Raw genomic sequence first — 13053 nt, 5'->3', positions numbered from 1 at the left:
TCTTCAATTTTATAAATCATTTTCCTTCTCTAACTTGCTATATTATATCTTTTTGGAGTACTTTATAACTTTTTAGGGCACTATATAACTTGCCTGAATACTATTTAACTTGCAAGAAATCTGTATTATTAGAGTACTAATTAACTTACTATAGTACTATATAACTTCTTAGAACACTATATACTTTGCTAGAGCACTGTATAACTTGCTAGAGCACTATAACTTGCTAGAGTACTATATAACTTGTTAGAGCATTATAATACAGGTGTTAACTTACAAAGTAAGATTTTGTTGTTGTACTTTTTTTCAGGAAGTCACAAATGTGTTTTCCAAAGGTGGCGGCGAGTCCTTAGCCAAACAGTTCAGTGTACCATTTCTAGGTAAAAATGTAGAAATGAATGAAACATTATAGATACCATCTGAGTTAATTTAAAACTGAAATTGTGTGTGTGTCTTTGTGTGTGATTTGGATTTTTTAACGTAGCTTTAACGATTTGTCAGTCATGTCACTATGATGTCTGCAGTGTAGCAGTTTATAGTGATGTCTAGCACTGGGGCATCATGCTGCAGACATGTAGCATGATGTCCCACCCAGTCACATTATCCTGACACCAGGCCGACCAGTCCTAACACTAACCTCTTAATGCTGGGCGCCAAGCAAGGCACCTGTTAGTACCATTTTTGCAAGTCTTTGGTATGACTCGGCCGGGGATCGAACCCATGACCTCCTGCATCTGAGGTGGACACTCTAATCACTTGGCCACTGGAGCAGTTAAACTGAAATTGTACTAAACTGTTGTTGTTGTTGTTGTTGTGGGGTTTAACGCCATTTTTCAGCACACGATAGGCTATACATGGCAGCCAGTATTAATGGTGTAGGAAGAACCCAGGAAAACCCCGGAAAGAACCACCGACCCACGAGAAGCTACTGGCAAGCTTTCTCACATACCCACATTGGCTGAATCAGAGACTCGAACCGCCACAGACAGAGGTGAGATGGCAGTGATCCGTAACGGAGAGCGCTTTAGACCACTCGGACACTCGGGGCCCCTGTACTAAACTGATACTGTACTCTAAACAGTCTTAAACATATTTAGTGAACTCATCAAGGAATAGTAACTGTTACAATGAACTGTAAAAAGCTGTTTTGCTGTATAGCATTGTATCACCATACATGTATGTATGTATATTTACATGTATGTATGTATGTATTTACCTCAAAATTGTATTCTTTATGGACAGGTGCCCTTTATCGGCAGGTTTAGTTTATGCTTAAAAAAATTTAAATGGGAATAATAAATGTTGTCCTTTATAAGCATCTGTCATTTACCTAGAGGTTTCCACTGAGGCAGGTTTAACTATGTATGGATGATTGATAGATTAGTGCATGCATGTATGTACAGCTTTTCCCCATTGTAAAAGATGTCTGGGCTTTGAGTGTCAGCAGCTTCCCTTTGTTTGATGATTCTTTGCAGTGTGTTTTTGTGCTCTTCGTCTACCAGACATACTAACCACCATATGTAGCCTATTATGTACTAATCAGCTAAAACATTTCATTGTAACACAATTCTGGAGACAAATTGGCACTACACCTTATGCTTGAAATGGTCTATCAAATGACTGAAAATCTGAGTTGAAGGGAGAAAAAAAACCCTTGAAGCTTGGTATTATAGCTTTATATCCACATTATTGCTCTCTCCAGCACACAGACACATATATCAAGGGTGAATCTAGACTTCAGTTTTAGAGAGAAGTGACTTCTCCTTTTGAGCAGAATTAAGAGTAGTGAGAACTGTACCAGAAAAAGTGTTGGTATGTGCTTTGGATTCTCTTATTTTAACTGTCCTCAATTTCTCATTATGCTTATTTGCATTGAACATTGTTTTTAAGCAATTTTTTATCTTCAGGTAGAAAATTTTCTACTGTTTATAATAAACACATTTGGTAAGTGCTTGAATGTATCATATATGCAGTGTATTTATTCTTATTTGAAACTCTTTGTGTATGGAATGAAAAATATATACATTTCTGTTTGGCTGGAAGATGGCAGTATGAACATAAAAAACAATCATCATTATGATATAATTATGTTTCAGTTTCATCAATCAGTAATTCATATATGGTTTAGAACTTTTAAAGGTTTATAATCCTTATAGGATTTACATGTGCTGGCACATGGAAGCTATACTAATATTAATGCTTTGTTCATTAATTTAGGCCACCAGCCCATATTACAAAATACAGTCCAAGTAAATATAATGTGTGCCATGGTTTAAAGAAGTTAAATATAGTGTTCGTCATGAGTATACAGACATAATTTAGAATAATTGGTGCATTGTTTTATACAGATGTTACTACCTCTAAGCATGTTATTCACCATTCTTTTGAGTGATCAGAGATTGTCTAGAAAAGCCAAATTGATGTAGTAAGAAAGATTTCTTATAATTAATATATTGCTATGATTCATTAGGGATACAAATTTGTCTACAGACAGAAAGAGATAATAAACTTCATTGCAGTATTTCTTTTTTACATCGTCATGACTATCACATAATAACTTAACATTTTATATATCTTTATCACTTCTTTCCATTTTCCCAGATATGTAAATCAGGATATTCAAGTTTTATTCACAGTTCTAAGCAGCTCTTCATTTTGATTCTGTGTCAGAGTCAAAAGCTTTTCAAAACTAAAATATACATGAGAGTACATGCACAGGTATCGTCACATGATAGTGTTCATTTATTCAACCCACATAGGTCACGCATATTGGGTGAATGCCTCAAATTGACAACTAATTGTGTAGGGGCTTAATGAAGCACAAAATATGATTTTGTTTTACTTGTTAAAATTTTGGTGAAGTTTTGAAAACTAAATAAAATTAAATTGCATACTCTATTGGCAGCTGGCAACCATTTATACCTATTTGTAATTACAACAATGTAGTCTAGGTAATGTGAAGTCATATGGCCAAAATACATTGTGTAATCACCAAGAAGAACACATAAACCTTAAATAACATGGCCGTATTTGGAAGTGTGTCCACGTATGTCCTATTTTTGGTACTTTTTCACAGCAATAATGAGTACTGTTTTGATGGTCAATCAGCCATTAGAACACTTGTCTTTGAAAGTGTATGAATTTCTTTTCTCAGTGCAGTTGTCAACACCAGCCTATGCTACATACAATACATTTCACTTGGGGAATACAATACTAACTAGCATTTCAAAAGCCATAAACTTATGTCGTTCAGTGAACATTTTAAAAATCACAAGGTGGAGTAAGTTTTGCTTTTCTTACAGAAGAAGGTGACATTTATTTGAGTCACCCACTTCACCTGATAGCATGTTCCTTGGCTGTACCTCAATTCAGTAATTCTTTGGTTTCTTGCTATACCATGGTTCAGTACATACTGCAGTTTCTGCTATCCCACAGTTCATTACATAACACAGCAGTTATTGATCCCAACTACCCAGTTATAATGAGAGAGAGCTGTGTGCATCTATGTATGTTTATATGTATGTGTGTATGTATTCACTTTCTTTTTCTGAATCAAGATTTGCATCATTTTTTGCCATCAGTTTATTCATAGTTTACCTGTATTGCTTGCTGTGCTCTGTATGTAATATGGTGCTTGTAACAAGATAACCGGGTTGGATTTCAGATTTATAACAGAACACTTTTGATGGTGATACAAATACAGTGTTTAATGATGAATGAGGAAAGAATTATGATTAATATGTGCATGTATAAGATCCAAATATTGGACAAATTAACATCATCCACATGAACCTAATAATGCAACAAATGAAATACAACTAAATGACCTTACACAGTACAAGGACAAAGGTGAATGATTCACAGTCATTTCACACAACGAAAAGAATGATGTGTTTTAATCAAATAGTAAAACTGAATTAACTCAGATAGTGATAAATGAGGTATTTTACTCAAAAAGTAAAATGATGAAAACTAAGGGACAGATATCATGTGAAATATGTTTACAATCCCAAAACACTGGGTATTACAAACTCCAAAATTAACCGACAGCTAAAAGATTACATGTATGGAGTTACACACTTCGTCACCAACACACTTGGCTACCAGTCACACTGGTCAGTCAAGTAGTCAGTATTCCAGGTAGCCACCACCATCATTCAATTCCTTGGTCAATCAAGCAATCAGTGCCTACCAATTGGTCAGCAGTGCCTGATCACCTGCTACTTGAATGTAGAAACAAGATGGCTGCTATCGCTTAACCGGCTTGAAGCAGCTGTTCCGTTTTTTAGTGCCGTTTTCATGATATTTGTGCTTGTTGCCTGTTTTCATTTTCGTTATTGTGTTCATTATGTATTGGCTGTTAAATTCGTATGTGTTTCTTCATCTCCTTGTTTTGGAAATGAGAATAATTAGACTTTTTCTCAGCTGTCTTGCTCCACTGTTTTTGAACAAACCACCATCACATGATACTCGCCAGTCAACCCGTTCATGCTATGATGGACCCTCATTAATTGCTTTAAATGATCACTCCTTGGCTCTCCACGCTACATTGTGCTCTAGACTAAATGAACTGGGACTACATTCATCATTACCTAAATGTAAACAGAAGCGAAAAAAGAAACGTTTCAAAAAGCTGGCCGGCATAGAATAGGAAGAAGAATCCCAGTTATCTCCCTTATTTTGGCACAACTATTTAAAAAAATTTCAACCATTAGATAACCTAATTCAAATCCCTATTAATTCGTCAACCTTTGTGTCAGCTATCCAAGAAATACCTCTGTGCATTGCATTATTCAATGCCCAGTCAGTAGGACCACCAGAAAAGCACACATAAATAGTTAATTTTATCAACAACCAGAATGTTGACATATTTTTCTTGACAGAAACATGGCTAAAAACATCAGGTGATGATCCCAAGTGTGCGGATCTAACACCCACTGGTTACTCCATCAAGTCGTTCCCCCGTAATTCTCGCGGAGGTGGAATTGCTGTCATCACAAAGAACTCCATGATAAAACGTCTTAACTACACCACAACATTCAATTTCGACCACACAGCGTTTGAACTAGTCCAAACCACACTCACACTGGAGCAAAGGCCAGTCCGTTTTTTCTGCCTATGCCATCCTCCTCCTAGTAGAAAAAACAAGCTGGCTGACTCTCTCTTTTTGGAGCAGTTTCCGAATCTCCTTGACTATGGAAATTCGATGGCAACCTGATTATTCTTGGAGAGTTCAGCTTTCACTTTGACTGTCCCGGAAACTCAAATACATCAAAACTCCTAGATTCCATTAATGTTTTCAACCTCAAACAGTCAGTTAACCAACCCACCCATAAACATGGTCACATTTTAGACTGGATTCTTCATAGACCTGATGATAACATTCTACGGTCCTCCCTGGTATCCCATGACCTTGCATCAGATCATCTCTGCATTATATGCCATCTTGACGTATCAGTCCTTAACCCTCCACCTTTATCTGCTACTAAGAGAAACCTCCGTATGATAAATAGAACCAAACTAATGCACAACATCCAAGCTAACCTGACAACTTGCTTACCTTCTACCGCAGAACAACTCGATAACTGTCTGCGTTCATTACTTGACAAACATGCCCCAGCTACCAAGTGCAGAGTATCAATTCAAAAGTGTTCTCCATGGTATAGCAGTGTTAGGGACCAGCTTTGCACTGCTAAAAGAGACCGTTGTAAAGCTGAGAGGCTCTGGCTTTCCACCAGACTCACTATTCATAAGCAAATCTATGAAGTCGCTAAGAAGAATGTCACAGATATAGTCCATGCAGCAAAATCAGCCCACTACACTACTAAGATCATGGAAGCTACCTTCTCTCCACTCGACTTTCCGGACATGTTTGCAAATTTCTTCCATGACAAAGTACAAGCCATTAGAGATAAGCTTGACACCACAATTTAAATTGACTCGTCGTCACCATACAGTTGGTATACAGAATTTGAGCAGCAACCATTAGCAACATTTGAACCTGTCTCTATGGATTTCGTACGTACAGTCGTGATGAAGAGTGCACCAAAGTCATGTAAACTTGATCCAATTCCAACATCACTGCTGCTTGAGTGCTTAGATCCAGTATTGCCTTCACTAACTGATGTTATTAATACCTCTCTCTCATCCGGGGAATTCCCATCATTTTTCAAAACTGCCGTTGTTAAGCCTCTGCTGAAGAGACCAACACTAGACCATAACGATTTAAAGAACTACCGCCCAGTTTCTAATCTCCCATTCATATCAAAAATCTTAGAAAAGGTTGTTCTATCCCAGCTTGTATCTCATCTAAATTCAAACAGTCTTTTTAGCAATGTACAATATGCATATTGCCCTTGCCACAGTACTGAAGCTACTCTTCTAACAGTAGTTAATGACATTCTTTCTGCATTGGATAGCGGAAAGATTACAGTCCTCGCCCTCCTTGATTTGTCTGCAGCATTTGACACAATAGACCATGATATATTACTTCACCGTCTCCAGCATGTATTTGGCATTCATGATACAGCCTTACTGTGGTTCAAGTCCTACTTGGTCAACAGGACACAGATTGTATCTGCAAATGGAATACACTCCAGCCCAGTTGATCTGTGTTGTGGTGTTCCACAGGGGTCTGTTCTTAGACCTGTTCTCTTCATTCTGTACACTCAGTCGCTCTCAAGTGTCATAGATCATCATCCAGTGTCTCACCAATTGTACGCTGATGACACCCAAATATACAAATCTAGCCATCCAACTGAAGTTGATGCTACCATCCAAGGTGTAGAGAGGTGCATTTCTGATGTGAAATCATGGATGACATGTAACAAGCTGCAGATGAATGATGATAAAACTGAGGCCATTCTAATCACAACACAAAGACTTTCTCATTCACATCCTTTACCTCAAACAATAAATATCAGCAATGCCAACATTAAATTCACACAATCAGTATGAAACCTAGGTGTTACTCTGGACAGTGCTCTCACATTGCACCAACATGTCATGAACAGATGCAAGGCTGCATATCTTGAGCTGAGACGCATCAGCTCAATTCGCAAATATCTTTCAGTTGATGCCACTAAAACATTTGTGTGTTCATTAGTACTTTCAAGACTGGACTATTGTAACTCAATTCTGTCTGGTTCATCTCAATATCTACTCCAGAAACTTCAAAAAGTTCAAAACACAGCTGCTCGGATCATACTTAGAGTACCACGATCAGAGCACACCTCCCCGCTGCTCTGTACCCTACACTTGCTATCCATTCGATCCAGAATCAAACACAAAATTTGTTGTCTGTGCTACGTTTCACTGTCGGACTCTAGTCCAACATACCTATCCAACCTCACCCATGTGTACACACCAGTAAGATACTTACGCTCCTCTTCTGACAATCGTATACTCATTATTCCCACTATGAAAACAAAGTCATATGGACAGCGTTCTTTTGCATACCAGGGCCCAGCAACGTGGAATGAATTGCCCACTGAACTTAGACACAAAGACACAGTGATCACATTCAAGAGTGCTCTCAAAACTCACTTATTTCGACTGCAAGAACAAACTTAAAGACCTAATAATGTTTTCTACCTGAAATATTCTCAGCATGTTTTTTATTTTTTAATGTTTTTCTAATTTCATGGTGTTTGTTTTTTAATAATATTAATATATGTTTTTTATCTTATAGGTGTTGTCTAATGTTGTAAAGCGCTTAGAGCTTCTAAAGATTAGGTGCTATACAAAGTCCTCATTATTATTATTATTATTATTATTATTATTATTATTAATATTACTTGACCAGCAACACTGTTCACTCAGCTCTACAGCTGCTATGATTCAGCTTTACAGCTGCTATGGTCATCTTTTGTGGTTAGCTCTACAGCTGGTACCATGTTGACTCCAAATCAGCTCCACAACTTTGACTACAATCAACTGAAATACATCTTATATTACACATGACACAGGCATATACGATAACATGTTTTGATGTTATATATGGTAAGTGATACAAATTACATTATCGGCACAATAATTACAAAACAATCAACAGGTTCAAAAGTAAACCTACCCATGCCCGATAAGAATCATATGGTACTAAACATTTCTTAAAATGCAACTTTATATTGTTAATATAAATCTCTTGCTAAGTCACAAACAAGAATAGAAAATATTGGCATTATACTACCTAAGCCGAAGCTACCTAGAAGATGTACAAAAATAAATGTGGTAGTACAATAGTTATAGCTTATACACAAGAAATTAATAAATAACTCACATACCTCTACAGCTGAAGATGTGCAGGTCCTTAAAGTAGACCGCTCACTGACAAGACATTCCGTAATGTGAAGATTTAGTCTTACAGTGAGGCATTTATACACAGATGATGCAGTTATACATCATCTGTGCACTGGAAGTATTTGGTTTTTCCCATCGAAAGCACTTCGCATGTGCGGCATAGGATAAACCGAACTCACTGTTTCGAAATATTGTACATTATACATAAATCACCCTTGGGTAATGTTCTACACAAAAAACGACAATTCTGTGACAGTGCTGTTTTGATATCACAATTTTCTGATTTGTTTTTTTTTTGCAGGGTGTATTCCTCTAGATCCTCATCTAACTCAGAGCACAGAAGAGGGCAGAGATTTTTTTGAGGCATTTACAGGGTCGGTAGCTATCAAAGCACTGCAGACTGTCATACAGAGACTGATACTAGTGGATGAAAATTTACCTTAACTGTATCCAGTACATCTGACAGTTCCTATACATCATTAAGCACAGTTCATTTTGATAATCCTACTTAGCAATTTTATGAAAGATAAATGCATATTATGATTCAGACAAGAAAACCTATCAAGAATGACAATTGATATGGTCTAACCAGTCAGGGGAGGATACTTGTCTTTAATCTTGTGCGGTCAAACTTGGTAGGATTTAATGTATTTTGTTATTTGTCAGTATTATTTCTTGTTATAAATGCTTAAAAGTCATTCATGGATAAAACATGGGACTTGTTTAACTTAACAAAAGCATTATAGTTTCAAACTATCAATTCTCAGACCTTCCACTTGTTGTCTGACTATTTTATTGCTGTTTATACCATGTTGGAGCATTTTCGATTTCTTAAGTTCTAAATTAAGCTTATTATTACTTGCTTTTGTGTTGTTTTCCCCCATTATAAATAATTAGAAGTGATACAGTGTGTCCCCGCTATAACACAGTGGTCAAGGTCCATAAAACATGACCGTGCTATTTAGCAAACCATGTTGTAACCGAGTCAGTTAGCTGAAGAAAATGATGCATTACCTGCTCCCCTTCCCACCAAAAAAAAAAGGAGGGGTGGGGATAGAAGTGGGTGCAATACTATGGATCATTGACACAGCAATCAGCTTGTTCACAATCATACAGAATTAAAACAATTTTTCATTTTAATATTTATATATGTACGAAATCTGCTAAATGAGCGTAAACTATCGAGTCTGTATACTCACCAATTGAATCTGTTTTTATCCATGGTAGTAGTTCCATCAAAAATGTGCATAAATCCTGACATTTAATTTCTTGCTAATACTTTCAACAAATTCATGAAATGGGTGTTTTTTTGCAACATTTATAATTGCTGGAAGTGTCTCAATGGTCTAATTTTTGACTGACAGTAAAATTCATAATTCAGACATTGAGAGTTTCTAAGAAGAAACCAGTATTTAGGCTTGAAAAGTACATGCACTTAGCTGCAAATTCACACAGAAGGTAGAAGGTATTAACCTGATAATGCTCTTGTGATGAGAAAGCAGGTGTGTGTACATGTAAACCAAACTGGGAGTAAGCCATTTGACTGAGTTTAGAGCGAGTTCCTTAAGAAATTTTGAGGTCATTCTCTAAAGAACAGAGGAAAAACAACAAAATAATCCCAGTATTCATTGAAGTATTTGTTTTTAAATGATCACTTTGTTTCACTACATAGCAAAAAGCAGAGTCGAATGTTTGATTATATTAGCCAGTCCCTCCACCCCTATAACTTGAATGGTCATCTTCCAATCAGTTTTAAGACTCTCACGACAGTTTCATGTATATGTGATTTGAAGCTAGAAAATAAAAAGGGTTAAGATCTGTGTGACTGTGACCAAATTCCACCATTAGATCAGCCAGGATTGGCTACCATGTTGTGTTTTTGGGCAAGGCACTTAACTTCAACTAACTCAGTACTAAATAACTTACTTGTATTGATGTGTCCTAAAGCACCATGACCAAACCAAAACTCTCGAGTTTTGCAAGAGTTTTGCCTTTTTTTTCATTCACCTGGATGAAATGTATGACACAATTTTGCAGTTTTTGGTGGATTGCTGTGAAACTTAGTACTTAATGTACTAACTTATAAGACAAGTCCAACTGCAAACAGCACAGATTCAGATCTGCAATCGCATAATGCAATGGCTGATCTGAGTGTATGCAGTTTGTTATGAATAATCAGTACAACAAATAAGACAGACCCTGATCTGCAGGTGCATTGTGCTATGGCAGATCAGGATCTTTGTTATGTGCAGTTGGACTTTACTTATAAGTGAGTATATATGGTTTTCATTTTAATCATCATCCTGTCCAATTAAAATCAGATCTTTACTGTCCTATGTGAAGATCTGACAGTGACCACTTATAGGTCATGTTCTGGTGATCTTTGAATTTGCCAGTGGAATTGCAGCTTTCTGAAATTTTAAAGTGATTCAAATCATTCGGCACAGTGATGCTTTTCAACCATTACTGATCAGTCTTCCAACCATGAAAGTTGAAGACTTCATCTTTCTGGCTGATAAAATTGGCAATTATGGTACTATCATAGGTTACCTTTTGGATTGTGCTCAACAGTTGCTCGATTTGCATAAGGCTTGATTTTCAAGAAAATGAATTTCCCCGATTTTCCTTGCTGGTTATCCAGGCTATTAAAAAAGTATATATAAAGTATTGCTAAAGGAACTTTTAATTCCCTTTATCCTGGTGTATGATTGAAGGGTGGAATTTGGGTTATAGAGAATACAGCTTGCCTTACTTTAGCTCATCTTTGCTAGCCAAGGCTTCAATATGTTAACCCTGCCTACACTTGGTGGATTGAGCAGATATTTCTGTGCTTTGGGTTTGTGAATTTCACTGGATGTGGTGGCAGGCAAGCCAACACATCGACTCAAAATTAAGTTATTCAAAATTGAACACTGTTCCTATATGATCAAGACAAGGGGAGCACACAACTTGAATGGACTAATAAATAAGCAATTTCCAGTCCTTGTTTGTACAAATACCTTTCACTCAAATACACCTGTATTGGCTTCTCTCTGGTACTTTCGATGTTAAACTTTCAAAGTATCCTTTTGAAGTCAGTTGTGTCCATCATTTTCAGCAGATGTACAATGCACCACTGTTACACACTGTTGGTTAGTTGGCATTACATATTATGGAAGGCAACTCACGAAATCCAACAGATGTTGCTAGGACATGGCACTAAAATACCTGCTGTATGTGTAGATACAGTTAACATATCAGAACCTTGGGTAGCAAAGATAACTTAAGATGTACACATATCAAAAGCTGCTGGCTCTGTTTGGTTATTCATGTAACATAATGCATATGTACATGTATTAGTCCAGTTCACAGTAAGGTTGTACGAGTTATTTCCCTTATTACTGTTGTAAGCTCTTTTGAAAAAAGAACATGGAATGTGCAACATGTGCTACAGTGGAGTGATTAAACATGTTGAGCACAGCCCAGTCTTCTGTATTAAATTTGTCATAGAAAGACATTACAATTCATACAATCTTGGACTTCAGAGGTAAATTGTGAGAGAAAAAATTCAGCAGTTTTGGAATTTGTTTACATCATTTCCATATTCAATATGTTGTGTAAAAAATTGTGGAATCTTTGGTTCAATGTGAAGTATATAAGTATGGTATAATACTGTTATTCTATGATATTAAACAGAAAACATTTACTTGTACAAAATTTCATAATAAGACAATGTTTCCTCATTTATTAGATGTTGCATTTACAGTGCTTTATATATTTTTAGATGTGCAGTGGTTTCGATTATTATTATGTAATTAATTAATATTGAACTATATCACAGATATTAATCTAGGTCACTACATGTTAATACAAGAAGGAAAGAAAAAAGACATGACAAATGATGAAAATTCAGATAATAAGCAAATGTGGTTGTCTTGACACCAATGTTTGTATACACAAGAATAATTCACACTTATTAAATGGGAGACGTATACATGTATATTTTCTTAAGCAAATTATTCATAAAGTATCATATCAATACATTTATGTATGGCCACGTGTTATTGATGTAGAACTACATTCTGATGCAAATTTAGTTCCTGTTCAGAGGAAAGCATGATGACTTACAAACTTTTTTTCTTCTTCTCACAATTACAATCATATTTTTATTATCTTTTACTGTCAAATTTTTCCTAATTACAGTTTTTGTAAGTATTGATTCTGCACATTAAATTTAATTCTTAAATATCATAAAGTTGGTCTGTCCTCATTTTCTTAATGATCTGATATTTACCCTTTCTTAGAACCATAGGATTGTCCATTCATATTTATAAGTTGTTTAAAACAAAATATAGCATATTAAAGATTTTCATTCATAATTTATATTTGCCCCAAAAATACAATATTCCTATAACAATATTTATGATTATAATCACAGAAGGTTTATATTTCCAGTGTGACATGTTTCCAAAAGTAATACCTGGCTTTCACATGTTGTTTATGTCTTAGTCTTTTGAATAACTGTATTTGGCGGTGGATAGGAATCAACCTCTGTAATAAGTGCAAGTAGTAGTAAAAGGATAGTTTTGGACCACCCACAGATAACTTTCTGTGACTAGCATTGTCTCACAATTGTTTTCCCTACTATTTCCTAGTCATATAAAACTTTTGACAACTAACATTTATCTGCCAACATACTACCACCCACAGATCACTTTCTGTGACTAGCATTGTCTCACAATTGTTTTCCCTACTATTTCCTAGTCATATAAAACT

At 36.0% G+C, this 13053-nt stretch overlaps 1 protein-coding gene across 1 annotated transcript in view; it reads left to right on the top strand.

Moving 5' to 3' along the window:
- LOC149806053 (cytosolic Fe-S cluster assembly factor NUBP2 homolog) overlaps nucleotides 1–12532 on the top strand; it is a 36093-nt gene extending 23561 nt beyond the window's left edge. Inside the window, exons 7-8 of the mRNA XM_089950923.1 lie at nucleotides 311–380; nucleotides 8600–12532. Coding sequence (XP_089807049.1) covers nucleotides 311–380; nucleotides 8600–8742 — 213 coding nt within the window. The 3' untranslated portion in view covers nucleotides 8743–12532. The remainder of the gene's footprint in view (nucleotides 1–310; nucleotides 381–8599) is intronic.
- Nucleotides 12533–13053: the final 521 nt, after the last annotated feature.

Source organism: Sinohyriopsis cumingii, chromosome 2 (genome assembly GCF_028554795.1).
Source record: "Sinohyriopsis cumingii isolate HCF-2022 chromosome 2, ASM2855479v2, whole genome shotgun sequence".
Classification (NCBI taxonomy): Eukaryota; Metazoa; Mollusca; class Bivalvia; order Unionida; family Unionidae; genus Sinohyriopsis; species Sinohyriopsis cumingii.
This window is presented reverse-complemented; position numbering and strand designations above follow the sequence as displayed.